General features: G+C 41.5%; 2 protein-coding genes across 4 annotated transcripts in view; one reads left to right on the forward strand and one right to left on the reverse strand.

Annotated features, from left to right (window-relative positions):
• Nucleotides 1-25073, forward strand: part of LOC309808696 (olfactory receptor 10A2-like) — a 101390-nt gene that overhangs the window by 8966 nt on the left and 67351 nt on the right. The gene's annotated exons all lie outside the window — the stretch shown is intronic.
• The window catches only part of LOC309807339 (interferon-induced very large GTPase 1-like), a 31389-nt gene continuing 20817 nt past the window's right edge, over nt 14502-25073 (reverse strand). For both annotated transcript variants that reach the window (XM_082626797.1, XM_082626796.1), the window contains exon 3: nt 14502-23536. In XM_082626797.1, the coding sequence (XP_082482923.1) occupies nt 16236-23534 (7299 nt within the window). In that variant the 5' untranslated portion in view covers nt 23535-23536 and the 3' untranslated portion in view covers nt 14502-16235. The remainder of the gene's footprint in view (nt 23537-25073) is intronic.

Consider the following 25073-nt stretch of genomic DNA (forward strand, 5'->3'; position numbering starts at 1 on the left):
GTGTTTTTCTGTCTTCTCATTTTGCTTATCTTACTGTGTTTGGGGTCTCCTTTTTGCAGGCTGCAGGTTCGTAGTTCCCGTTGTTTTTGGTGTCTGTCCCCAGTGGCTAAGGTTGGTTCAGTGGGTTGTGTAGGCTTCCTGGTGGAGGGGACTAGTGCCTGTGTTCTGGTGGATAGGCTGGGTCTTGTCTTTCTGGTGAGCAGGTCCACATCTGGTGGTGTGTTTTGGGGTGTCTGTGGACTTTTTATGATTTTATGCAGCCTCTCTGCTAATGGGTGGGGTTGTGTTCCTGTCTTGCTAGTTGTTTGGCATAGGGTATCCAGCACTGTAGCTTGCTGGTCGTTGAGTGAAGCTGGGTGCTGGTGTTGAGATGGAGATCTCTGGAAGATTTTCCCGTTTGATATTATGTTGAGCTGGGAAGTCTCTTGTGGACCAGTGTCCTGAAGTTGGCTCTCCCACCTCAGAGGCACAGCACTGACTTCTGGCTGCAGTACCAAGAACCTCCTCAATTTGGGATGTTTCGTTGTCTATTCATGTTTTCCACAGATGCAGGGTACATCAAGTTGATTGTGGAGCTTTAATCCGCTGCTTCTGAGGCTGCTGGGAGAGATTTCCCTTTCTCTTCTTTGTTCTCACAGCTCCCGGGTCTCAGCTTTGGATTTGGCCCCGCCTCTGTGTGTAGGTCGCCAGCAGGCATCTGTTCTTCGCTCAGACAGGAGGGGGTTAAAGGAGCCGCTGATTCGGGGGCTCTGGCTCACTCAGGCTTGGGGGGAGGGAGGGGCACTGAGTGCAGGGTGAGCCTTCGGCGGCAGAGACCGGCGTGACGTTGCACCAGCCTGAGGCGCGCCGTGTGCTCTCCCGGGGAAGCCGTCCCTGGATCCCGGGACCCCGGCAGTGACGGGCTGCACAGGCTCCCCGGAAGGGGGGCGTGGACAGTGACCTGCGCTCGCACACAGGCCTCTTGGCGGCGGCAGCAGCAGCCCCAGCGTCCCACGCCAGTCTCTGGGGTCCGTGCTTTCAGCCGCGGCTCGCGCCCGTCTCTGGAGCTCCTTTAAGCAGCGCTCTTAATCCCCTCTCCTCGCGCACCAGGAAACAAAGAGGGAAGGAAAAGTCTCCTGCCTCTTCGGCAGGTCCAGACTTTTCCCCAGACTCCCTCCCGGCTAGCTGTGGCGCATTAGCCCCTTCAGTCTGTGTTCACGCCGCCAGCCCCAGTCCTCTCCCTGCGATCCGACCGAAGCCCAAGCCTCAGCTCCCAGCCCCGCCCGCGCCGGCGGCCGAGCAGAGAAGCCTCTTGGGCTGGTGAGTGCTGGTCGGCACCGGTCCTCTGTGCGTAAATCTCTCCGCTTTGCCCTCCGCACCCCAGTTGCTGTGCTCACCTCCGCGATTCGGAAGCTTTCCCCCTCTGCCACCCGCAGTCTCTGCCCGCGAAGGGGCTTCCTAGTATGTGGAAACCTTTCCTCCTTCACGGCTCCCTCCCACTGGTGCAGGTCCCGTCCCTATTCTTTTGTCTCTGTTTATTCTTTTTTCTTTTGCCCTACCCAGGTACGTGGGGAGTTTCTTGCCTTTTGGGAGGTCTGAGGTCTTCTGCCAGCGTTCAGTAGGTGTTCTGTAGGAGTTGTTCCACGTGTAGCTGTATTTCTGGTGTATCTGTGGGGAGGAAGGTGATCTCTGCGTCTTACTCTTTCGCCATCTTCCCTGGAAGTCGAATTTCAAGTCTTATTCTTTAAGAAATACAATTCATAATGCTATAGCTGCCATAGATAGTGATTCGTTTGATGGATCTGAAATCTGGAGAGAGAGAGGATTGAATTGGAACGTTGGATTCCTGGAGGCAAGCATTGGATTCCTGGAGGCAAGTGACGCCAGAGGGCATATGAACTGATGGCATATAGAGAGTGGATATACTCTCCCTTTTGAGCAGAAAACACCATGGGAACCAGCTCCTAGGCAGGGCAACCCGAACTGTGATTGAAGCCATTTCTATATCTGTTTTTGAGCTTGCTAGTTCTCTCTTCAATACAGTCTGTTCTAATGCTTTCTAGTGTGTTATCTCATTTCTTGAGTTCTTCAGTTTCAGGATTTCTGTTTGGTTGTTTTGTAGATTTTTAGTCTCTTTGGTAAATTATTCCTCTGTTCATTCATTTTATTCCTGAGTTCATTGAACTGCCTTTCTGAGTTTTCTTGTAGCTCGTTGAGTTTCTTTATGACAGCTATTTTGAGTTCTCTGTCAGTTAGAACACATTATTTTGTGGCTTTAAGTTTGGTTTCTGAAGAATTGTCATGTTCTTTTTGTTATACTGTGTTACCATGGTTTTTCATGGTGCTTGATGAGCTGTTTATCTGCTGGTGCATTTGAAGTAGTGAATACCTTTCTTTAGGCAGAGCTTTTTTCACTTGATTCTAATTACTCAACAGATGAATAATTAGAGCACTTCCTTTTGTTTTTCAGTAGGTGGCACTATAGCAGAGGCTTCTGGTTTCTTTTGCCTGAACTACCCCTGGTTAAATATGAGTGTCTACACTTTCCACCCTCGATCTCTGCCAGAGATTTTGTCCTGTGCCTTTGTTGTTGTTGTTTGTGCCTCCAAGGTTGCCAGTGACTTGCTGCTGCCAGTGCTGCTGTTATCACTGGTGTTGCCACATGGGACACTCAGATGGCAGTTACCTCTGTTTTACCTGGAGTCATTTGGTTCATAGGCTCTGTTATAGTAAGGAAAGGTGGGGAGAAGCTGGGGTTGTGGATGCCTCTGCCATGTCCACGGTTGTCAGGTTTGTGGGTACCACTACTGCAGGTGGGGGAGCGGTGCAGAGTCATGGATACTTCCACTGCTGGAGAGACAGGGTGTCAGGCTCTACTGTTGCTGCTGCCCTGTTCCCTGTGGCTGTGGGCATCATGCCTGGGAAGCTGGAGCCATGTGCACTACTCCCCTCTTGCTACTGGGTTCTCTAGGGCTATGGGCTCAATTGTTGTATCTGGGGGTCCAGGATTATAGGCACCATCTCCACTGTTAGCCTGGTCTGCCTCCTCTGTGTTTTCTAGTTCACCCACATTTAGATGTACAGATGTGTGGAACTCTTTGGCATCCTAGTGTGTTAAGCAGAGGAAACTTTGTTGAGTTAATGAATATTTTACTGGTTGTAGATTGAAGGGAAGAGACAGAGGGAGTGTCTCATGCTACCACGATGCTGACATTACCTTCTTCTTCAGCTGTTTTAGTAGTTTTCAGTTGGATTGGCCTGTACCAGTAGATGGCATGAATTTCCCCAGTGAATGTGAAAATTATGATTCTCCTAATAGCAGTTGCAGAGGCTAATTATGAGAAGGCAAGTATACTCATCAAATGGGCTGCTCTACTGGTTACCCAGGTACTTCGATTCTCTGTGTGAGGAATCCATGGCCGCTGCAAAGGCTGGAGGTTATTTGAGAGCATCAGTCTGTTTCTGTGTCAGTCTCTGATGCTGCCTTGGGAATTTTTCATATGACTCTCTTACTCTCTTTAGTGAGAGAATTTTTCTTGTGGCTTTATCCTAGACTGGAAGGCCACAGCTCTGATTCCTGGGACTGGTTCAGCTTTTCTGTAGCTCTTTAACTTTCACCCTGAGCGTAGCATGAGCACTACAGTTCCCTGATCCAGCTGTCTGTGGTCTTAGGGATTTTTCAGGTATTGTTGGAAAAATTTACTTAAAAACAAACTTCCTTTTTCACATATGCTAAGTTTCACATGTCTCTATCTATATCTATCTGTATAATTTACCTATATCTCTACATATATGTGTATCAGGTTTCATGTGTGTGTATATATATATTGCTGTCAGTTAGAGGCCATGTACTTTACATTGCCTAGAAGTTTCTCAGCCTTTTTAGTCCACTGGAAATTTTGTTTGAAATGCACAATTTGTTTGAGCCATCTGCAATAAAGGAATAGAAAACCTAAGTAAAATAATTGTCATGAAAGTAATTGAGAAAGGTGTCAAAACATTGTCTGTGTCTTTCTGTCTTTCCTTACAGAGTGGAATGAGATAAATGAATTAGGCCCAGATAATTAAAAAGGGAATTCTATTAGACTTCAAAGAAAAGTAACGCCAATGACATAAGAACAATTCCCAGACTTAAAGAGAGAAGGAAATCCTCTAAATTATTTTACAGATGCTATTGTGATTAAAAGTGACAGCTATGGAATCAGGCCACCTGTATTCAAATTCTGGTGTCATCATTTGCTAGCAGTATGATGTTAGTCAAGTTATTTAACCCCCTTTGCATCAGTTTCTTTCTATTAAAAAGGGGATAAAAACAGTGCTTACATGTTGTTGTTGTAAGGTATAAGTGAGTTAATACACCTAAAGCTCTTTGAATGTTTGGTATGGAGTAAGTGTTGGAGAGATATGTGCTACTGTTACTGTTGTTGCTGTTATTATTACTACTGTTACTACTACAAACTGACAAACATATTCAAAATAAATGTACATATTAATCTCACTTATAAATAATTGGGTCAACGTTCTAATTCCGGTTAGCAAATAGATACATAAACATTACAAAATACAATACACAAGTGCGAAGTATGGCTTGTTCACTATTAGGAAATATTATCTTTTCTGTGGATACAGAAAATGCATATAATAAAAATACCCATTTATGAGTAAAATTCTTAATAATGTAGGCATAGGTAGATACTTCTATAGAATGGTAAAAATACATATCTCCAATAAGAAACCCATGTCATCTTTAATGGTGAAAAGCCAAAAGTATTTTCACTAAGGCTAAGAAAACAAAGATACCACTTTACTATGATACTACATCCACTTTACTTAACATTGTTATATCTAAACAAATTAATGAGACATGATAAGAACAAAAAGACCATACAAATTGAGAAAGTGGGTGCCTGCTTGTTTGCAAATGATAAAATAACAAACCTGGAAAACCAATGTAATCAATTGAGAACCAGAGAATAAGTATAATAAAATTATTCCATTATTTGGTATAAGATTAATTTTTAAAAATCAATGTTTTAAAGCTTTTATCAATATCAATTATAAATGATTTTGTGGTCAGTAAATATAATAGAAAAGTTGATTTCATATGCAATGGTAACTGAAAAGAGATAACAAATTGGACTAGATATAATGAGAAATGTACATACTGCTGTTCTGGAGAAATATCTAAAGCCTTTGGCTGGTACATAAAACACTGAATAAATGAGATACATTTTTCTGAGGAAGCTTTTTTGCTGTAAAGGAATATATTGTTCTTAAATTTAAGTATACATTTAAGTCAATCTCAATAAATATGTAACATTTATGTTTGGAATTAGTCAAGTTGATATATTCAGAGAAATACATGAATGAGCAGTCAAGGAAATTAGAAGATAGAAGATATAAGCTTGTACTATTCTTGCAAGATATTCACAAATAAAGGAAACTTCATATTTAAAAAGGGTTTGGTACTAATACTTGAAAGTCCATAAAAGGAGTCATATTGACTCTGTTTATGATTAAAATTTTATTTAAAACGAGTGACAAAAATTGGATTATTCAAAAACTACATGGCAATAAGAAAATAATATTGACCCTCTACCTTATTTATTTTACCAAAATAACTTACAGTAAAGTACAATTTCAAGACGTCCCTGGTGGCACAGTGGACATGGGTCCTCCTGCCAGTGCAAGGGACATGGGTTCAAGCCCTGGTCTGGGAAGATCCTACATGCCATGGAGTGACTAAGCCTGTGTGCCACAACTACTGAGCCTGCACTTTAGAGCCCGTGAGCTACAACTACTGAAGCCTGCGTGCCTAGAGCCAGTGCTCTGCAACAAGAGAGGCCACTGCAAGGAGAAGCCCGTGCACCACAACGAAGAGTAGCCCCTGCTCACCGCAACTAGAGAAAGCCCACGCACAGCAATGAAGACCCAACGCAGCTAAAAAATAAAAATTTTTTTTTAAAAAGTACAATTTCAAAAAAGTCCAAAAATTGATAAATATACTAGAAGAAAATGAAATGTTTTATTATTATTATTGTTGGTGTTGTTTTCATTATTGATATGGAGAATGCCATTCCAAGCAAGAAACAACCATATACCAGAAAGGAAAAGATATGTACCTGTGACTACATAAAACTCATTTCTGTAAGTTAAGAAATGCATTATACAAAGTCAAAAGAAAGGTGTCAACTGTAAAATATTTGCAACCCCTATGTGAGAAAGAGTACTAATTTACTTAACATATGAAAGGTCTTACAAACAAATAATCAAAAAAATGAACAACTCGGGCTTCCCTGGTGGCGCAGTGGTTGAGAGTCCGCCTGCTGATGTAGGGGACGCGAGTTCGTGCCCCGGTCTGGGAAGATCCCACATGTTGCAGAGCGGCTGGGCCCGTGAGCCATGGCCACTGAGCCTGCCCATCCAGAGCCTGTGCTCCACAACGGGAGAGGCCACAACAGTGAGAGGCCCATGTACCACAAAAAAAAAAAAAAAAAAAGAACAACTTAAGAGAGATAGAAGCAAATGACAACAACAGTAAGCAGAAAGAATAACAAAGTATCAATAGCTTGTAAATAAGTGAAAGGATCCTAATGTTACTAACAATGAGATAACAGGAAATTTTAAAATGTGAGATACTATTTTTAAAAAACTTGATGATTCAAAGGGGTTGGTGAGTGTGTGAAAACAAAGACAAAAATTAAAAATTACTTTTTTGTTTATTTATTTTTGGCTGCTTTGGGTCTTTGTTGCTGTGCATGGGCTTTCTCTAGTTGCGGCAAGCGGGGTCTACTCTTCGTTGTGGTGTGCGGGTCTATCTTTGCGGTGGCTTCTCCTGTTGTGGAGCACGGGCTCTAGGTGCTCTGCAGGCTTCAGTAGTTGTGGCATGTGGGCTCAGTAGTTGTGTCACGCGGGCTCAGTAGTTGTGGCACACAGGCTTAGTTGGTCCGCGGCATGTGGGGTCTTCCCTGACCAGGGCTTGAACCCATGTCCCCTGCGTTGGAAGGTGGATTCTTAACCACTGCGCCACCAGGGAAATCCCAAAAATTACTTATTATATGATTCAACAATTTCTACAATTTAAGTGAAAACTATTCTTCAGATATATTCATCATTGCATTATTTTTATTTTTGTAATAGTCAAATTAGGAGATAAACCTAAATGACCATCAGCATCTGGTTAAATAAAATATTGTGCATCAATGAAATCAGTGAACAGAATGAAGCAGCTCATATGTGTTGGTAATGAAAGATTTCCAAAATAATTTAAGTAAATAAAAGTGTGAGGGTGTTTTAACGTCAGTTTGGTCCTTCAAGAAGCAGACACCAAGATGGGATTAGACATGTAAAAGATTTATTGGATGAAATGCCTGTGAAAGGTATAAGAGGAGAAAGCAATGAAAGCAAGGGAATCCTTCAGACCACAATGCTGGTCTGACACCTGAGAAAGGAGAGAGGGAAAGAAGGGTTTGGGAAAAAGAGTCTCAGACCACAGTGAGTTTAGAACAAATCCTGGCCAGGCCTATAGGGAATCCTGAGCAATGATTGCTAGTTAAAGGAACTCCATGATGAGCAGGATTGGGCTTTTCCATGCTGAGTCATTGAGGGCAGCCTGGGGGAGGTGTGGCCTCAGTGTGAATGCCCTGATAGATCCAAACAGGTGGGCAGTGGAGGCTCTCAGTTACCTCTACTCACAGAAGTTTTTTTTTTTTTTTTTTTTTTTTTCCTTTTTGCTGTATGCGGGCCTCTCACTGTTGTGGCCTCTCCCGTTGCGGAGCACAGGCTCCGGACGCGCAGGCCCAGCGGCCATGGCTCACGGGCCCAGCCGCTCCGCGGCATATGGGATCCTCCCAGACCGGGGCACGAACCCGTATCCCCTGCATCGGCAGGCGGACTCTCAACCACTGCGCCACCAGGGAGGCCCAGAAGTTTTTATTGAATGAGATCTAAGTGTTGCATCTTCATGACCAGCAGAGTCTAGTTCTTATGCCATATAGATTTACCTTCCAAACATGTTTGGAGGGCAGTTGCTCCTTGTTGTCCATGGGCCTCTCTTCCTGAGGAGAAACTTAGAAGAGGAAGGTTAGAAGTGAACTATAGCCTATATTGCTTCCTTTGATCTTGGGGGTGTAACCAAAGGCAATTTCTTCCTTCACTATGAATTCTAGCTTTCCCTTATCCTCAACTGTCCGGGTACCATACCTTTGGATCAGGCATTTTGTACATCTCTAGATAGCGGTGCTAATCAAGTCTCTGCAAACAGGAAAGGCAAACGCACACCCAGAATAGGTATCAATCCCCATGTTGACGAAGTGTTGGACCTTGCAAGATGGAAGGAGTAAAATGAAATTGACTTGCCAACAAGCGTCTGTTTGGACTTTTTGAGAATAATGACATATTGGTGGTTCAGCATAGGTCTCTGTTGTTAGAAGTTGGACACTGAGAGGCAGCGTTAGCTAGATTAGCCTTGGTTCGTGTTATTGCGTCCATGCATAGCCTGTGTATGTACTGTCCTTAGCATTTCATTTATGTGCCTATCATGCCAGTTCTTGGGGGGTTGATGAGGAAGAACAGATAATATGAACAGGTCAAGTCATTTTTCTAACCTAGTTGTTCAGTGTCCCTTCAGTGGTGGGTGCTTTCTGGTGGGCATGTGTGATATAAAGTTCTTCACACTTGGTGCCCACTGCTGTATGTCCATGCAGATGCTCTACCCAAAGCCTTCTAATTTCTTATTGGCAACTTCCTAGGAATTTGTACATATTCTCACCTCATGCTACTTCTCTAATCATACAAAGCCAATGACTAGGAGCAACATTTGCAATTTTTCCATTTGGGAAGATTTTTTTTTCCTCTCTACTGCTTTTCAAGGCTATTTACAAATGTGGCTTTAATGCAGCTACCATCCATTTTTAGGTTGTACACAATGTGAGGCTAACCTGTCCATAAATCGAGCTTGAGCTTTTTCTTATTCCTTTAGATGTTTGGATGTGTCCCCCATAAAGCTATAGATGTGAGCTGGGGGAGGGTTCCGGGTGCAACTATGGTAGGTGACATGGGCGTTGGGGCTACCTGTTCATGATTAATAATGTCCTCTGTTCCTGAACAAACTTGATCTAGGATATACCATTTGCATCTTACCATGGATTGCTGCTGGGCCTTTCTGACAGTAAGCCTTGGTGGGTCCAACATAACACAGCTCAAAATGGGCATTTTCAGTCACATGATCAGTTTGTGCCTCATGGTCAAGCATTCCATAACTACCAGGGATCAGTGACAGACCAGGAGCTGTTTCTCACAAGGCATATAATTCTCTGGTGCAGATGACATGGCCTTACTCCAGAACCCCTGCATCATGATTCTCTTGCTGGGGCCTACCATAAACAAAGCATAAACAAACTTTTTCTATAATGAGCCATAGAAAATATCTGAGACTTTGTCAACCATATGTTCTTTGTTTCAACTACTCAACTCTGCTTTTGTAGTGTGAAAGCATCTATAGACAATATTCAAATGAATGAATATGGCTGCATTTTTATAAAATATGTTTTCTAAAAATGGTGGCATACTAGTTCAACCCATGGGCCATGGTTTGCTGATCCCTGGCATGAACTCCACAGCGAATCTTTTATCATAATTGACACCTCCAACCCCATAGGGTCTGCTGGATCATATGGCTCAGCCTTTGGTCAACTTGCACCACAACCTGAAACTATTGGAGAATCCTTTCCTCCTCTAGACCCCATTCAAAGATGGTGGACTTCCTTGTCACCTGATATGGACCAGAGAAGTATTCCTAGGTGTGGAATGTGTTGCTTCCCCAAATCAAAGAGGCCTACCAGGTGCTGTGCTTTATTTTTTATTGTAAGGAATACAAGATGCAGTTATTTGTCTTTCAATTTGGAGGGGATATCGTGACCATTGGACCCTTAAAAACTTTTGTTATGGCAGGTCCCTGAACCTCTGTAGGGTTTGTTTCCCATCCTCTGGAGCACATGTCTTAACAAGGCCACCAACTTACTAGCCATCTCTTACTTTCCTGGTCAATTGGCATGATGTCATCATATAACTGATCAGTGTGATGTTCTCTGGGATTGTCCCCTTTCTTTAGGATTGTCTTATGACAGAAAGCAGGAGAGTTAGTAGAGCCCTGGGACAAAACTCTAAGTAAATATATTTGTCCATTTCATGAATGTGAAGTGTTTCTAGTAGTCTCTTACCACTGAGATAGAAAAGAATGCATCTGCCAAATCAGTGGCAAATACTATCTTAGCTCTAGCAATATTACCTTGGCCAGTACAGAAGCTGCAGTAGGGGCTACCATTGGATAAGCTAGCAGCAATTTACAAGAAATTTTTAGGATCCATCTGTTATTGCAAGAGACAGACTGGCTAATTAAATGGAGGCATGGTAGGGATAACCACCGCTTTAGGTTTTTAATGGTGATCCTAATCTTTGCCATCCCCTGTGTTGTGATTTTTTAAAGATTTATTAACTTGCCAGAGTGGAGGGCAATTTTGAAGACTTCTGCTTAGGCTTTCTCATTATTAAAGCACTTACCTCATAGGACAAGAACCCAATTTTGGGGTTAGTCCAACTGCCAAGTTTGTCATTCCTCAATTATACATTCGGGGACTGGGGACAGACCAGTCCGTGGGTCTGTCGACCCAGTGGACTGGATGTGAGCTTGACTTTAGCCTAAGAAAGACCCCATTTATTACCTAGCCTCCAGTTATGAATAATCATACTTTATTTCTCTAGATGTCAGTGTCAACTCAGACCTTGTGTCTAATAATTCTCAAAATGTCTGGGTACTCCCCTTTCCCCAGTGCATATTTATCTGAATACATATCTGTAGGTCCCTTTAGGGATGATTATAATATACATTTGCCACAGTGCTGCAGTGTCTTTAATCCTGGGGACTCAGTCATCTTTTTAGTCAGTGTTTTTTTGTTTTGTTTTGTTTTTTAGTCAGTGGTTTTGAGAATGGCTGTAGTGAGTGACTAAGGGGGATAGAAGTAGATCAGAATGGTAATAGGAGCTGCATCACATCACATCACATCATATCACATCACATCACATTGGGCCTTGACGACTCTGTGATGACTGACTTTCACACTGAATGAAAACTGGAGATTTTGAACAAAGGATTAAAAGGATCTAGCTTACATTAAAAAAAGCGTTCTGACTGCTATGTTGGATGTTGTTATGGTAATCTGTTAGGAAGCTATTGAGCCTCAGTGCCTGCAGTGGAATGGTGGTAAATGGCTAGATTTTAGATATATTTTGACAGTAGATTTAACAGGATTTATCAATGAATGGTTGGGTGAGAAGAATTATGGATGATTTACAGTATTTTTTGGCCCAGGGGATTGAAACAATGGATTAACCTTTAACTAAGAAGAGGAAGCCTATAGATAAGAGCAGGGTTTCAGTGAGGGGATATTTAGAATCTGGTTTTGGGCATGTTAAGCTTGAGATGTCTTTGAGACATCCAAGTGGAGATGGTGAGTAGGCATGTATTCGACATTTAGTGAGAGGTGTGGTGAGACAAATGTATTAGGAGTCATCAGTGTATAGGTGGTATTTAACGCAGTGAGGACTGGTGACCCCTTAAGAGAGAGAGAGAGTCTAGATATAGAAGGAAGACCCAAGATTGAGCCCTTGGGGGTATATTAGCATTGAGAGACTGATAGAAGTGGAAGAAGCAGTAAAGAAGAGTGACATAGGAGGAGAGAAGCAAGAGTGCCGTGTTCTCAAATCCAAGTAAAAGAAGTGTCTCAGGGAGATGAGAGGGACAAAATGATGCTGATAGGTCATGTATATGACTGTGAATGAAAAATTGGATTTAGCAAGTGGAGGCCACTGGTGACCTTTACTTAGTTGATGTCAGCTGCACTATCCCTGTTTGAAATATCAGCATCATCTTTGATTTCTGTCTTTTCCTTTGAACTGTCTCCACTTCCAACTCCAGTATTTAGTAAGCTTGTCCTCAACTGTACTTAAGAGCCATGATTCATCACCTACATTGGGGTAAATACCATTCTACATGCTGAGCATATGGAGATGAACAAGACATGAACTCTTTTTCAGGAACTTACAGCTGAGAATGTGGTACAGGCATAAACGCATTTCATTGTAATGGAAATGATGATAATTTTAATGACTATAGTAGTTTCTTCTTTTGACGTGACTTGTTGCTTTGCTGCTGCTGCTGCTACTAGTACTACTACTACTGCTACCTCCACCGACTCTTACTGGAACATATATGCTGTGCCGGGTATATCTCAAGAAATCCTTACACTTCTATGAGGTGGCACCATTTTATGGATGAAAATGAAGCAGAGACAGGTTGAGAAAGTCATTCAAGGTCACACAGCTGCTAAATGGTGGAAGTCCTATTCAAAACGGAACAGTCTAATTTTCGAGTTTGTGTTTGTTAACTAGAATTGAAAGATGACATTTTCTACCTCTCAAAATTTGCATACCTACTAATTTATTCCCTCACCTTAAGTTACGTTCCCCCTCTTGCTTACCCTTATTCTTTTTTTACTGGGATAGCTTTTCTAATAAATCAACTGTATGTGAATCCATGTCTCGGACCTTTTGAAGAACCTAAGATATATTATCTTCTATACTGTTAAAGAATTGTGACAATGACTTGTCTAAGTCTTTGACTGATGGATTAGTTTTTGAAAGAGGTATAACTACAGATAAAGTACTGTGGGACATCAATATATCGAGATGCATTTTGAGCCATAAGTTATAACCACATTTATTGAGAACTTACTATATTCTCAATTGTGATTTCCCAAGGGGTCCTGGTTGAATATTCCTGCCGATGAACCTCAGATGAGACTATCTCAACCCATCAATGTGTTCCTAATAAAATGTTACTCAAATGCAAAGGAATAAGGAACTTAGGAGTGGCAGTATAACATAATAATAACTTACACTTATAAAGTACTCAGTGTTTGCTTCTGTCTTAAATGTTTTTTCAATAGGAATTCATTTATTCTTCCCAGTAGCAGAATGAGAAATGCACTCTTTTACAGACAGGGCACTTGAACAAAGAGAGGTTAAGCTACCTGCCCAAGATGTCACAGTTACTACTATTGCAAAGATATCAGTACAGTCATTATCATGTTACTATTATTGGTAGTGCTCACACTTTCCTTCACTGTTTTGTCTATTTATGTGTCACAGCACTACTAGAAAGGGCTAAATGGCTTTTTTAGACCTTACTGAAGGGTTAGACTGATTAAAGAGAATGATTAAAGATAATTACAAATTTGAAGGAAGGGGAAAAATTAAAAGTTTTATGTTTCATATGTCTTTTTCCATAGTCTAAGGGAAAAGCATCCCAACCCTTAAGGGGGCCAATTTTTAGGCACACCTCATCTTAGTCAGCTTGGCCTGCCGTAACAAAACACTACAGACCAGGTGTCTTAGACAATGGAAATTTATTTCTTCCAGTTCTAGAGCATCTAAGATCAAGATGCTGGCTGATTTGGTTCCTGATGAGAGCTCTCTTCCTGGGTTGCTATATTACACATATTGCAATGTGCTCATATGATCTTTTCTTGATTCATGCTCCTGGGGAGGGAGAGAGATATCTCTGATGTCTTTTCTTATAAGGACATTAATCTCATCATGAGGACCCTTCCCTCATGAACTCATCTCACCCTAATTATCTCCCAAGGCCCCCTCTAAAATCACACTGGGGATTAAGGCTTCAACATATGAATTTATGGATGACAGAAATATTTTGTCCATAACACACCTTATTCAATTGGCCTTCCCGTATTTATATCCTCTCTCAGAGAGAGAGAGAGAGAGAGAGAGAGAGAGAGAGAGAGAGAGAAACCTAAGTGAAAATCTTTTTAGTGCAAATTTCCAGCTTCATTTAAGCAACTCACCTCTTATTCATGTTATTTGATCTTGTCTTAGAATCCAACACCCTCCTAGCCCCATCCCTGCAGGCCTTGTCCTCTCTTGCTTAACTTACTCTGGAAATCCCCAAAGTCTTATTGATGTGGTGACCCCCAATTCCTGTGTTTCCATGATCCCCACTTTCAGTGACTCTGAGAGACCTGTTCCACTGACCATGTGAACCATACCTCTATTGACCTTACAACTCTGGCCATCTCTAATCTGTGACCTACACTGGGCCCATCATCTCCCATTTTTGATGACCATATGATTCTCATCCCTACTAACTCCATTCACCCTACCCCACTGTTCCTAAGATCTCCCTCAGTGACCTCAACCCACTGACCCTTTAATCCTTACGCTACGTTGATGGCACTTTACTCTCCACTACTATCACAAAAAACCACATTTACACATAGCCATCTTCTCTCATTCCCAACTTATGTCTAGCCATTTTGGGTTCTTGACACAGCCTCTGAATTTCATTTACTAATCACTCTACTTAAATGCCTGAGGAATTTATCAAAAAATTAATTTTTTTATGCACAACAATTTGGCGTGAAAAATCAAAGTTAATATATGATATATAATACTTTTTAGTTAAAAGTTTTAATGGACTCATTAAACAAATATGAAAGGCATTCAGTGAATGTTAACATTGCACAGTTATCAAGGATGCAGCTATGTCAGAAACAGGTGCTATATTATGCATGGATTCTGTTTTTATCACTATTTCAACTTTATCCTATTAGTTCCAACTCTCAGTGAGGCTATTTTTTTAGAGAACAAAAGGGAAACCCTACTGTCCAAGAACATGTGTTTTCCATATAATTTTTCTGTTCCAGGATTTCTTCTGGAAACATGGTCATTTGACCTGAAACTGAGAGTATGCTTGAAGCCTTGGGGCACAAAGATAGCAGAGTGAACACTCCTGTCTCCCAGCTCTGAAGATCCAAGTCCTTTGACTGCTCTTTGTACTGTCTGTTTTCACTGGCTATGGAGGGGTAGACAGTGTACCCTGAAATGGAAGCCAATGGATGCCCTTATGTCAGGCATGAATAATCGTTTTTCTTTGCATCAGGATTCCTTCAGATCATCAGCTTTGAGAACCTAGCAAAAGTCATTGCTTTAGAAGGTAAAAGTTTGCAGAAGGGAGATTTCCTTCCCCTCTCAGATCCTTGGTTGGCTTCAGCATGTTCTTCATTTTTATTTCTGATCATGACCCTATGGCTCAAATACTGTGAAAAGTCACAAGCATGCCTGATTTGGAGATAAGCATTTTCTTACCTTTTAATACATAAAAAGCATCTCTTATTGAAATATCACCACACAAAACTATATATTTTTTTGATATTTTAGTCTTGAAGGAATAGTTTTTTTTAATCATTAATGATTAAATGATCATGGCTTAATCAAATTTGACGTTGTCCACAGCCTTGATTAAAATGGCCCTTTTTACCTGGTCATAAATCTTGTTCCATTAACCAGTCCTTTTCAGACTTGTACATAGCTCTAGGCTTTGAATACCTAAGCTCCTGTGAATTTTTTCTTTTCGTTTTTTAAAAAACATGCACAGGCAAGTGCCAAGGCACCAGGGAAGAAAAGGATGATGGTTAAATAAGAAAAAGTTATTTAACTTCTATTTTCCATATTTGTTGAATAATGTTTCCAGAATTGATGCAGGCTCTATCCTGGTCAAGTTTCTGTTTTTGTTTTTGTTTTTCATTTCCTATAACAGGATATCCCTAAAAAGCACTATATTTGGGAATTGGGAATCATGAATTTTCCATGAGTGTTTTTGCATTCAAGCATCAATAACTCTTCCTCACAAATTTCTGAGGGTAAAAAAAATACAGTTAGAACTGGAAAGAATTTGTAGATTCCAGTCAAGAACTGTATATTGGTTAAACTATGTAGTTATTCTATAGAATTTGTGGCAGTCTGCAATGATTTTAACTTCCCTCTATGAAAATGACTTTCTTGTGACTTTAAATAACATTATATATTTAAAAATAAAAAATAACATTCAGAATAATAGTTTAAAATATGAAGTAGGTATTTTAAATGGATTTTATTTGATTTTATCATGTACTCATATATTTTAGTAATCTGTTTTTAAAGCAAAAGGAATTGAGGCAAAGAAAAATGAAGTTCTTTCTCAGCAAGTCTTCAACTCTTGCTGTTAACTGATTTAGTTTTAGATGTTTCAATTGAAAAAATTGATATAAGGGAGGTTTTCCTTATGAGTGGGTGATATTTTAGACTTCCTCAGGTAATGTGCCTCCTTTGTTCAGATACTGGGGCTGTTTTGTGGTCATTGAGTATTAATTTTTTTTCAAGTCATTAAGCACATCCTGTTTCTTAATTTTGTCCCATGCATCAGGAATTTTACCTTTATCTATAAATCTTTTGAGATATTTTTCTTGTAGCTTTAATCTGAAGTGACAGACAAACCATTTCCAGTATGGCTGGGTGGATGTGTCTGGGGTGATACTCCACCTGGCATATTCCCCTCCTGCCTGTCGATAGTTCTTATATGGGACTTTCCTGCCATCTCCCAAAAGCAAAAAACAATCACTTGTTACCAAACTGGTACAGCAATCAATGACAAAATGGTCTGTTGTGTACCACCATCCTCCACTGACAGCCTGTGGACGATGGAAGGGAACACTGTGGTCTCCATCATGCATAGGGATTGTGTTTGTACAAATTGCTTTACAGCAGGGACACTGTTTCCAGCAGCCACAGAGATGTTCAGTGAGCATTTTCTGGATTTCAGGAACGATTTCTTCTACAAGCATATACAAATCATTCTGTTCTACTCTCTTCATTTCAGGATCCAAAGCTGTACTCATGGCTTCTTTGAGAAAGTCAATATCTTTTATCTCCTGGTGTTCAATGCTTATCAAGTCTTTTCGTGGAAAGATCAAGTTACTCCCCAGGTGATCACAGAACAAATCCAACCACCCAGACACAGTGCTGCTTTTATCTTTAGCTACTGCTGTGGATGCCTGAATAGCTGAGAGGATGGCATTCTTGATTTCATCTGAACTTATTTTTAAAAATGTCTTCATTTTTTCACTTCCTTTGTCAGAACAATATCTTTTAATGTGGTTTTCAATGTAATTCTTAAAAAATGATTCTGGATTATGAAGGTACTGCCAATAATTATCAAAATTTTCCTCTTCTGCCAGAGAGATGAGAATGTGTTTCTCCAGGTTAGCCCTGTTTCCATTGAATGCCGGGCAGGTGGCTTGCAGGTCCCCAGCAATTTTGCGGGCCATGTTTTTCTTTATGGTGTTGAAGACAGCAGTGGTGAGTTTGTGCCACAGAAAATCAACAAATGTTTTAATTGAGGTTGCTCCCTGACAAGAGATCTTAAAACTCATGAAGAAATCATCTTTCTTGCTTTCCAGATAGTTTACAGGATCATTTACTCTCTTGAATACCTTGTGCATATCATGAAATTTCATTGACGCTCTGTGGAATAAACACAAGGATAAGTCTATTTCATATTTTCTTGTAAATGTGTATCTTTCCTTAGTGGGTGCAGATTTCACCTCCTCATCTATTATTCTCAGGATTTCATAGAAATAACTTGGATGGTAATCATGCTTTTGCCTACAAATGTTGTTAATAGTTTCATTAACTTTTGAAACAATGCGGTTAGTAGTCATATTTATGGACTCTTTATCCGGGGCCTCTAATGTCATTGTAACTAAGTTCAAATATTTCTTGTTCATTTTGATATGTTTGTCATATTTGATTTCAAAGTTTTCTCCAGAATTTTTCTTCAGTATGCTTGCCATGTCTTTCTCCTTTTTGAAATAATCCAAAAGGATGTTTTCAGAATCCACTTCAATTTTAGGCTCTGCGATTGGAGAGTGAGTTGAGGACAAATCATAGACCCATTTTTTCCAAAGTGTGTTGAATTTCTTATGTAGCTCTTCCTCACTCAGTTGGGTGCCCTTTACAGTTAAAGCCAACTCTCGGCTTTTTTCCAATAATTCCTTTTCATAACCTGATTTTTTGTTATGCAGTTTTTCTTGATTCTTTTTAAAACGAAGAAGTTCTTTGGCTTTTCTTTGGCTGTCTAAAATGAATGCCTCTTTAAGGATTATTAGCTTATTTTCAAAATTTCCTTTCCACTGTACCAGCACTTCACTATCTGGGTCTTCATTAAAATATTTTTCAAGTTCTTGCTTGATGGCTTCATATTTCTCTGTAACTGGAGCCTCAAGTGTGTGTGCTTCGAGTGTCTGGATTTTTTCATTCTGAATCTGGTTGATCAGCTGGTCCTGTATGCTCAGCATATGACTCCTCAACTCCCATGTCCAGTAGTTATACATGGTTTCCAGTTTGCTCATGGCCATGACCTCTCGGGTATTCCTGAAACTGAAAATAAAGTTTTCATTCAATAGGGCTCTCCACAAATCTTGAACTCGGAATTTTACATCTGATATCTTCATGATGCTTCCCCTAGATTCCTGTTGGGCAGTCACAAGAATTCTGCTTTTCAGTTCTTGGACATTGTAGCTATAACGAAGATTGGGAGGGGCCATTGGGGGATTGCCATCCCAGAGGTGAGCAAAGTAGTAGACGTGGGTATTAACATCAAACTTAATGACATCACGAAAGTGGGTTACATCTGAGCACTGCTCTTCTTCAGCTGCTGTTGCTGCCATTTCGTCCAGTCGCTGCTCTAGCCGCCTTCGTCCTTCCATAGTTTGGTCTTTAGCTGTAACTTCTCCCACATTCTGATGAACAAAGAGGCAACTAGGAGAGATTTTTACTTTTTTCATCCTCAGAAAAGCTTGGACAACTATTTGTAGAATATCTTGCATTTCTGATGGATTTTCTCCAAAAATATTGATCAGAGTCAAGTTTCCAAGTCCGATGACAAAGGTTGCCAACTCATTGTCATGATTCTGGGACTTGTTGCTGAGTTCTGGGGCCCGAAGTCCTTCTGTGTCCACAACAAGCACAAAGTCAAAGCCAAGTTCCTTTGCGAATGTCTCCTCCACCTTCAGAAGCTGCATGTAGGCCCCCCGGGTACACTTCCCAGCACTAACAGTGAACTGCAGCCCAAAAAGTGCATTCAGCAGGGTGGACTTCCCTGAGCTCTGCAGGCCAAGGACAGAGAGAACAAAGAGCCGTTTGTTTCCAAGTTTCTCAGAGACTTTGTCAAAAACAGCTGCCACCCACCTCAGGGGCACATAAGAAGCATCCCCATCCATCAGCTCAATGGGAAAACCAGATAGCATCAGATCTGCAGCAATGTGGGGAAGGGAGAGAAATAGGGTATCTTTCATGGATGAAGCTTCTTCCAGAGCTTCATAGATCTGGCCAACTTCTCTGAGAAGTTGTTCAATTCCCAAGGTGCAGTCACTAATCTGTCTGGAGATAACTTCTATCTCATTTTGCAAGCCTTTCAGAGAGTTGCTTTTTGGTGCCTCTTGCTTTTCTTTTTGGACCAGTGACCACAATGCCTTTTTCTTCTCATTTAGTTTTTCCAAGTGTCCTGCAGTCAAATTGTCTAAAAACACACTCAGCCATTGCAAGAAGTAGAGTTTGGTGTGAGTTTCTGAATGATTTTGGAGAATTTCAAGGACAGAATGCATTAAATCGTTGAGAGGAAAGGCTTTTCTCAACTGTTGACATCGTATCATTTGTTTATCTGTCTCAGTCTCACTCTTGTGTTGTTCAATGCTTCGATTCCCTTTTTCTCTCAGATGATAGAGTTCTTTGTCCTTTTTACACCAAAGTTGCCACAGTTTTCCCTGAAGGGGTAGTAAATTTTCCTTCATCTGAGGTATTTCCATTTCTCCCAGTAGGGCCATTAGAATCTCTGCCTTTTCTTTGGCTTCCTTGCATTCTCTCTGGTCTTCATCAATAAGCAGTCCTTGCTTGCGAGCAATTTGGGCACAGTTCTCCAAGCTGAGTGCAGTGTCAGAAAGCTCTAACAAACGTCTGATTGTAGTTGTGAGCTCCTCTATTAATTCCGCCTCATTTCTGTTCCTGATCCCAATTCTCACTCTTGGGCCAGAGTTATTTGCCATGGTTTTTTCTTTATCATCAAGCAAACAGATTAAAGTTTTTGATTTTTGACACAGGTCACGGACAATTTTTCGGGTTTCTTTATTGTCATCAGAAGTTGACATGAGGACCACAATGAGAGAAGAGACCTCCTGCAGAAAGGCAAGTTGCTTCTCATGTTCCTTTGCATCTCCATGAAGATTGATGAAGGTCAGGCAGTTGTCAAACGTGTCCTGATCTTCACCCCCAGGACAGAACCAGGCAACTTCCACCACACCTCCCATCAAGAGACAGTCTTTGCTGCTCCCTTTGCAATGTCTGTGAAAAAAGACATCATGTTTCCTTTTACTGAGAAGACAGTTCATGATCTGAGATTTGGAGGCAGAGAAGCCGTTTCCAACTCTAATAAAAGACACAATGGGGGTAGAGACACGGCACATCTGCTGATCTTTGTAATTGTCCTTCTCCTCTTTTATTGATTTCCCTGCTTGCTGCCAGCTCCTCCTAACTTGACTGAGAGACCAGAGAGAGAATTCAATTTGAGCATTGCAAGGATTAGGTATGAGAAGGGGGAGGGCAAACTGACAAATGGAAAGTTTGGCCAAAATGTATTGTCTGGCAAAATCATCTGCACAGTGAAGAATTGCCATCTGTATATCCATAGGGTGAATGTAGGGCCTGGCATTAGTGGCTGCTGAAGGATTAGTGGTGCCATTACTGTCTTCAAACAGATCTTCATATGGATCAAAAGCCTCCTTTTCTTGATTTGAGGTGCTTGGATAGACTTGCTTCTCTGTGTATTCATCATCCTTGATGATCAGGTATCTCAGCCCATAATCCAGCATCAGTAGCTTCTGTAGGAAGTAGAAGGGAAGCTCTCCTTCAGAGCAGGGCTGGGTGTTGTACACAGGATTCTTGTAGATCATATGGAAGTTAGCTCTGCTCATCGTTTTTGGGTAGTAACGTTCTAGGCCTAGACGCTGGAGTATTTCTAGGAAGGCTCTATTTTCTATGACCTCCTGTTTATTACTTTCATTATCATGTGGTTCATGGGGCTGTTTCTTTCCATGGAAAAGACTTTGCAGTTGTTTTTTCACATCCTCCATTTGCAATGAAGAGACGGTGGCCTCATAATCCCCATCAATGAGCAATCTCAAGTCTTTTTCTAGGTTTTCCCAATCATGATCTGCCCCAAGTTTGGTGAGGACATGTACAACTTCTTTAGACAAAGATTGTCCCATGTGATGTCTTACTAATGCCAAACGTTCTGTTTTCTCCTCTGGAGAAGCAACTTTGATGCCAAGTGTAGCTGTCAGACCTGTGAGCACCAGGAATGCCTGAGCCTTGTAGTTGCAAATATTTTTGAGCTCTTGGTATTTATCTAGGGCAGTTTGCATTTTATCCAGTAGGAAGTCTAACTCATCACACCCAAGGAGATACTGAAATCTATTGTTTACCACATGATATCCTGCACCAGCTGCAATCAAAAGTAGCAAGATGTGTGTGTCTGGCTGCCCTGTTTCTTGGAGGTATCTCAAGAAGCAGCCAAGAGACAAGCTGACCTCGTATGTCACCTTGCTTTGAGCTTCCTCCACTGATTCTGTGGATTCAGACTTGGCCTTTACTTCCATAAGGTCATTCTGTTTTTTTTTAAAGATTTCAATTAATTCGGAAAATTGGGTGATATTGACATTCTCTTCCTCTGGTTCTGACTGAAATATCCACTGCATGATGGAATGAGCCTGAGGAAAGTTTGTCACTTTGTAGATGTGAGGATCCAAGAGGATGCACAACTGAGATTTAATAAATTTAGTTTCATAAATGGAATACTTTTTGCAGAAGTTGACAGTGTCTACCAGAAAATTCTGCAGACCCCTATCTGTGAGGCATATATTAGTCCAAATGTTATAACTTTTTATTTTTTCACTCAGTCTTTGCATGAAATTTATCAGCTTTTTAAGCTGCTCTTCAGGATCAGATACCCCCCAGGATTTCACATCCTCTAGGAAAAGCCTAGCCTCCTTCTCAACACTCAGTAATTCTTCTCCCTCCTGGATCTGGGCAGTAAGACCAGTCAGAGCAGTGTAGCTGTCTTTCAGGCAGTTAGCTACCTGAAGAGGATCCTTAAAATTGCTTTGGTGGCTGGTGAGGATGATGTCCCAAACGGGCACCAGCTGAATTCCCCGGTCAATGACACACCAGGTTTGATTATTGGCAACTAGGCCAGCTTTCCACTGTGAAAGGCCATTTGCTTCTGGTGGGCCACCTGTCTGGGCCACAGATAATTGGACTTTGGTTTGGAGATTTTGGAAGGTTGTTCTCTGAGAGGCTGTTTTTGAATGAGAGTCTGACACATCCACACCTGCAGCAACATTCACTCCGAAGCCACTGTAGCTGCCCCTTATGTAAATATCCAGGGCCTCTGCAGCTTGCTGTTTCACTTCTGCCAGCTGCTCACTTTGGAAGCCCTCTGAAATGGCTTTCCACCAGTAGATTCCTCCCAGGTGCAGAGGGCCCTGGTTAGCATGAGAGCCAAACCTGTGGAAGAAGTCTTCAGTCCTGCGCCTCAGCAAGGGAAGTTTGTCTGGGTCTTCTGGCTGACCTGAAAGGTCTTCAATGCATTTCAATTCCTGTAGAGCAGCCTTGGAGAGCTGGAGCTGGTCAGTGGGAAAGTGGCAGGAGGCCAGTGGGATGTAGCTGAACTTGGTTGAGCAGAAGTAAGAGTGCTTAGAATGTGACTGTTGGGTTTCCTTGGATTCTGAATCTTTGCTCTGACTCATAGCAGCTTCCAGGCTAAATCCCCAACCTCCACCCTTTGCTGAGGCAGTTACACTGAAGCCCAGCTTCTCTACAGCCTGGGTGAACATGGATTCTTTTTGAGAAGATGTAAATTCCTTTGTTTCCATCCGTGTACTCTGCTCAGGGCCACAGAGTGAGAACTCCTTGGGGACACCGAGTAGCTCCTCTTTCTTCTCTATCAGGCTCCTTTGATTACTGGTTTTGTAAATTCCCTGAAGGGCTAGTCCTCCAGATGCGTGTCGCACCAGCTCTCTATCTGGAAGGTTCTTCCTGTGAGACAGTGTCCCCTCCATAAGTCTGAGTTGTTCCAGCATGTTTTCCATGACGTCTCTTAGGGACTTTTCAGGACGTGGCCAGAACTCTTCGGGGATCTCCATTGCCTGCATCAGCTCTGCTTCCTTTTTCCTCACTGCCTCTTCCTGTCGCTGCCTCCCTTCTGCCAGCATCTCTCTTAGCTCCTGCAGTGCCTGTTCTGCCTGCTTCTGCCTTTTCTTTATTGTTTCCACCTGAGACTCCTGTAACTCTGAAAGAGTATTTGAGTATGACAGGTTAAGCAGCTTCTCCAGGGCCCTTTTCTCCCAGGGATGTTGTGCCTGGGATTGCAGCTTCTGGAGTTCTTTTTCTTCTAGGTGTTGTAAGGCTTGGGCACAGGTCACACCCAGGTGTTCCTGCAGCTTGGGCAACCAGTACTCAACTGCCAATCCTGCTTCTCTCAACATCTCTTGGAGATCTTGCCCATTTTTGCCTCTGAGCAGGAGCTCGTTAGGGGTAGACTCTTCTGTGTCCATGGCTGTGGGACGAAAAGACACTCAGTTAGCCTTTGGCATGTTAATATACAGAACTCTGTGATTAATTTGCAGAAATCTGATGCTTTTCTATACACTAATAATGAACTATCACAAAAAGAAATTGAGGAAGCAGTCCCATTTATGATCACATTAAAAAGAATAAAAGGGCTTCCCTGGTGGCGCAGTGGTTGAGAGTCCGCCTGCCGGTGCAGGGGACACGGGTTCGTGCCCCGGTCCAGGAAGATCCCACATGCCGCGGAGCAGCTAGGCCCGTGAGCCATGGCTGCTGAGCCTGCGTGTCCGGAGCCTGTGCTCCGCAACGAGAGAGGCCACAACAGTGAGAGGCCCGCGTACCGAAAAAAAAAAAAAAAATACCCATGACACTTTTCACAAAAGTAGAACAAATAATCCTAAAATTTATTTGGAACCACAGAAGACCAAATTGCCAAAGCGGTCTTGAGAAAAAAAGAAAGCTGGAGTTATCTTATTCCCTGATTCAGACTATACTACAAAGCTACAGTAAGCAAAACAGCATGGTACTGGCCTAAAAACAGACACATAGATCAATGGAACAGAATAGAGAGCCCAGAAGTATATCTACACACTTATGGTTAGTTAATCTACAACAAAAGAGGTAAGAACACAATGGAGAAAAGACAGTTTCTTCAATAAGTGGTGCTGGGAAAACTGGACAGCTACATTAAAAGAATGAGATTAGCAAAAAATGGGCAGAAGACCTAGAAAGACATTTCCCTGAAGAGATGGCCAACAAGCATGTGAAAAGATGCTCAACATTGCTAATTGTTAGAGAAATGCAAATCAAAACCACAGTGAGGTATCACCTCACACCAGTCATAATGGCTATCATCAAATAATCTACAAATAATAAATGCTGGAGAGGGTGCGGAGAAAAGGGAACACTTGTATACTATTGCTGAGAATATAAGTTGGTTCAGCCACTATAGAAAAGATTGTGGAGGTTCCTCAAAAATTAAAAATAGGACCACAATATTGTCTAGCATCCACTTCTGGATATATATCCAAAGGAAGTGAAGACAGGGAATTGAAGAGATATATGCACTTCCATGTTTATTGCAGCATTATTCTCAATAGCCAAGCTATGGAAACAGCCTAAGTGTCAGTCCATGGCTTAACAGATAAAGATTTACTACACACACACACACACCGGAATATTTATATTCAGTCATGAGAAAGAAGAAAATCCTGCCGTGTGTGTGACAACACAGATGGACCTTGAGCGTATTATGCTAAGTGAGATAAGTCAGAGAAAGACAAATCCTGTATAATATCGCTTATATGTAGAATCTAAAAAGCCAAACTAGTAAAAACCAGAGAGTAGGATGCTGGTTACAAGGGGTTGGAAGGTGTAGGAATTAGGGAGATGTTGTTTAAGGGTACAAATGTGCAACCAGTAGATAAATAAGTCCTAGACATCTAATGTTCAGATAGTGATTATAAGCAACACACTGTGTTATAAACTTCAAATTTACCAAGAGACTATATCTTAGTTGTTCCCAC

This window comes from Mesoplodon mirus (genome assembly GCF_964341445.2).
Source record: "Mesoplodon mirus genome assembly, chromosome: 7".
NCBI lineage: Eukaryota > Metazoa > Chordata > Mammalia > Artiodactyla > Ziphiidae > Mesoplodon > Mesoplodon mirus.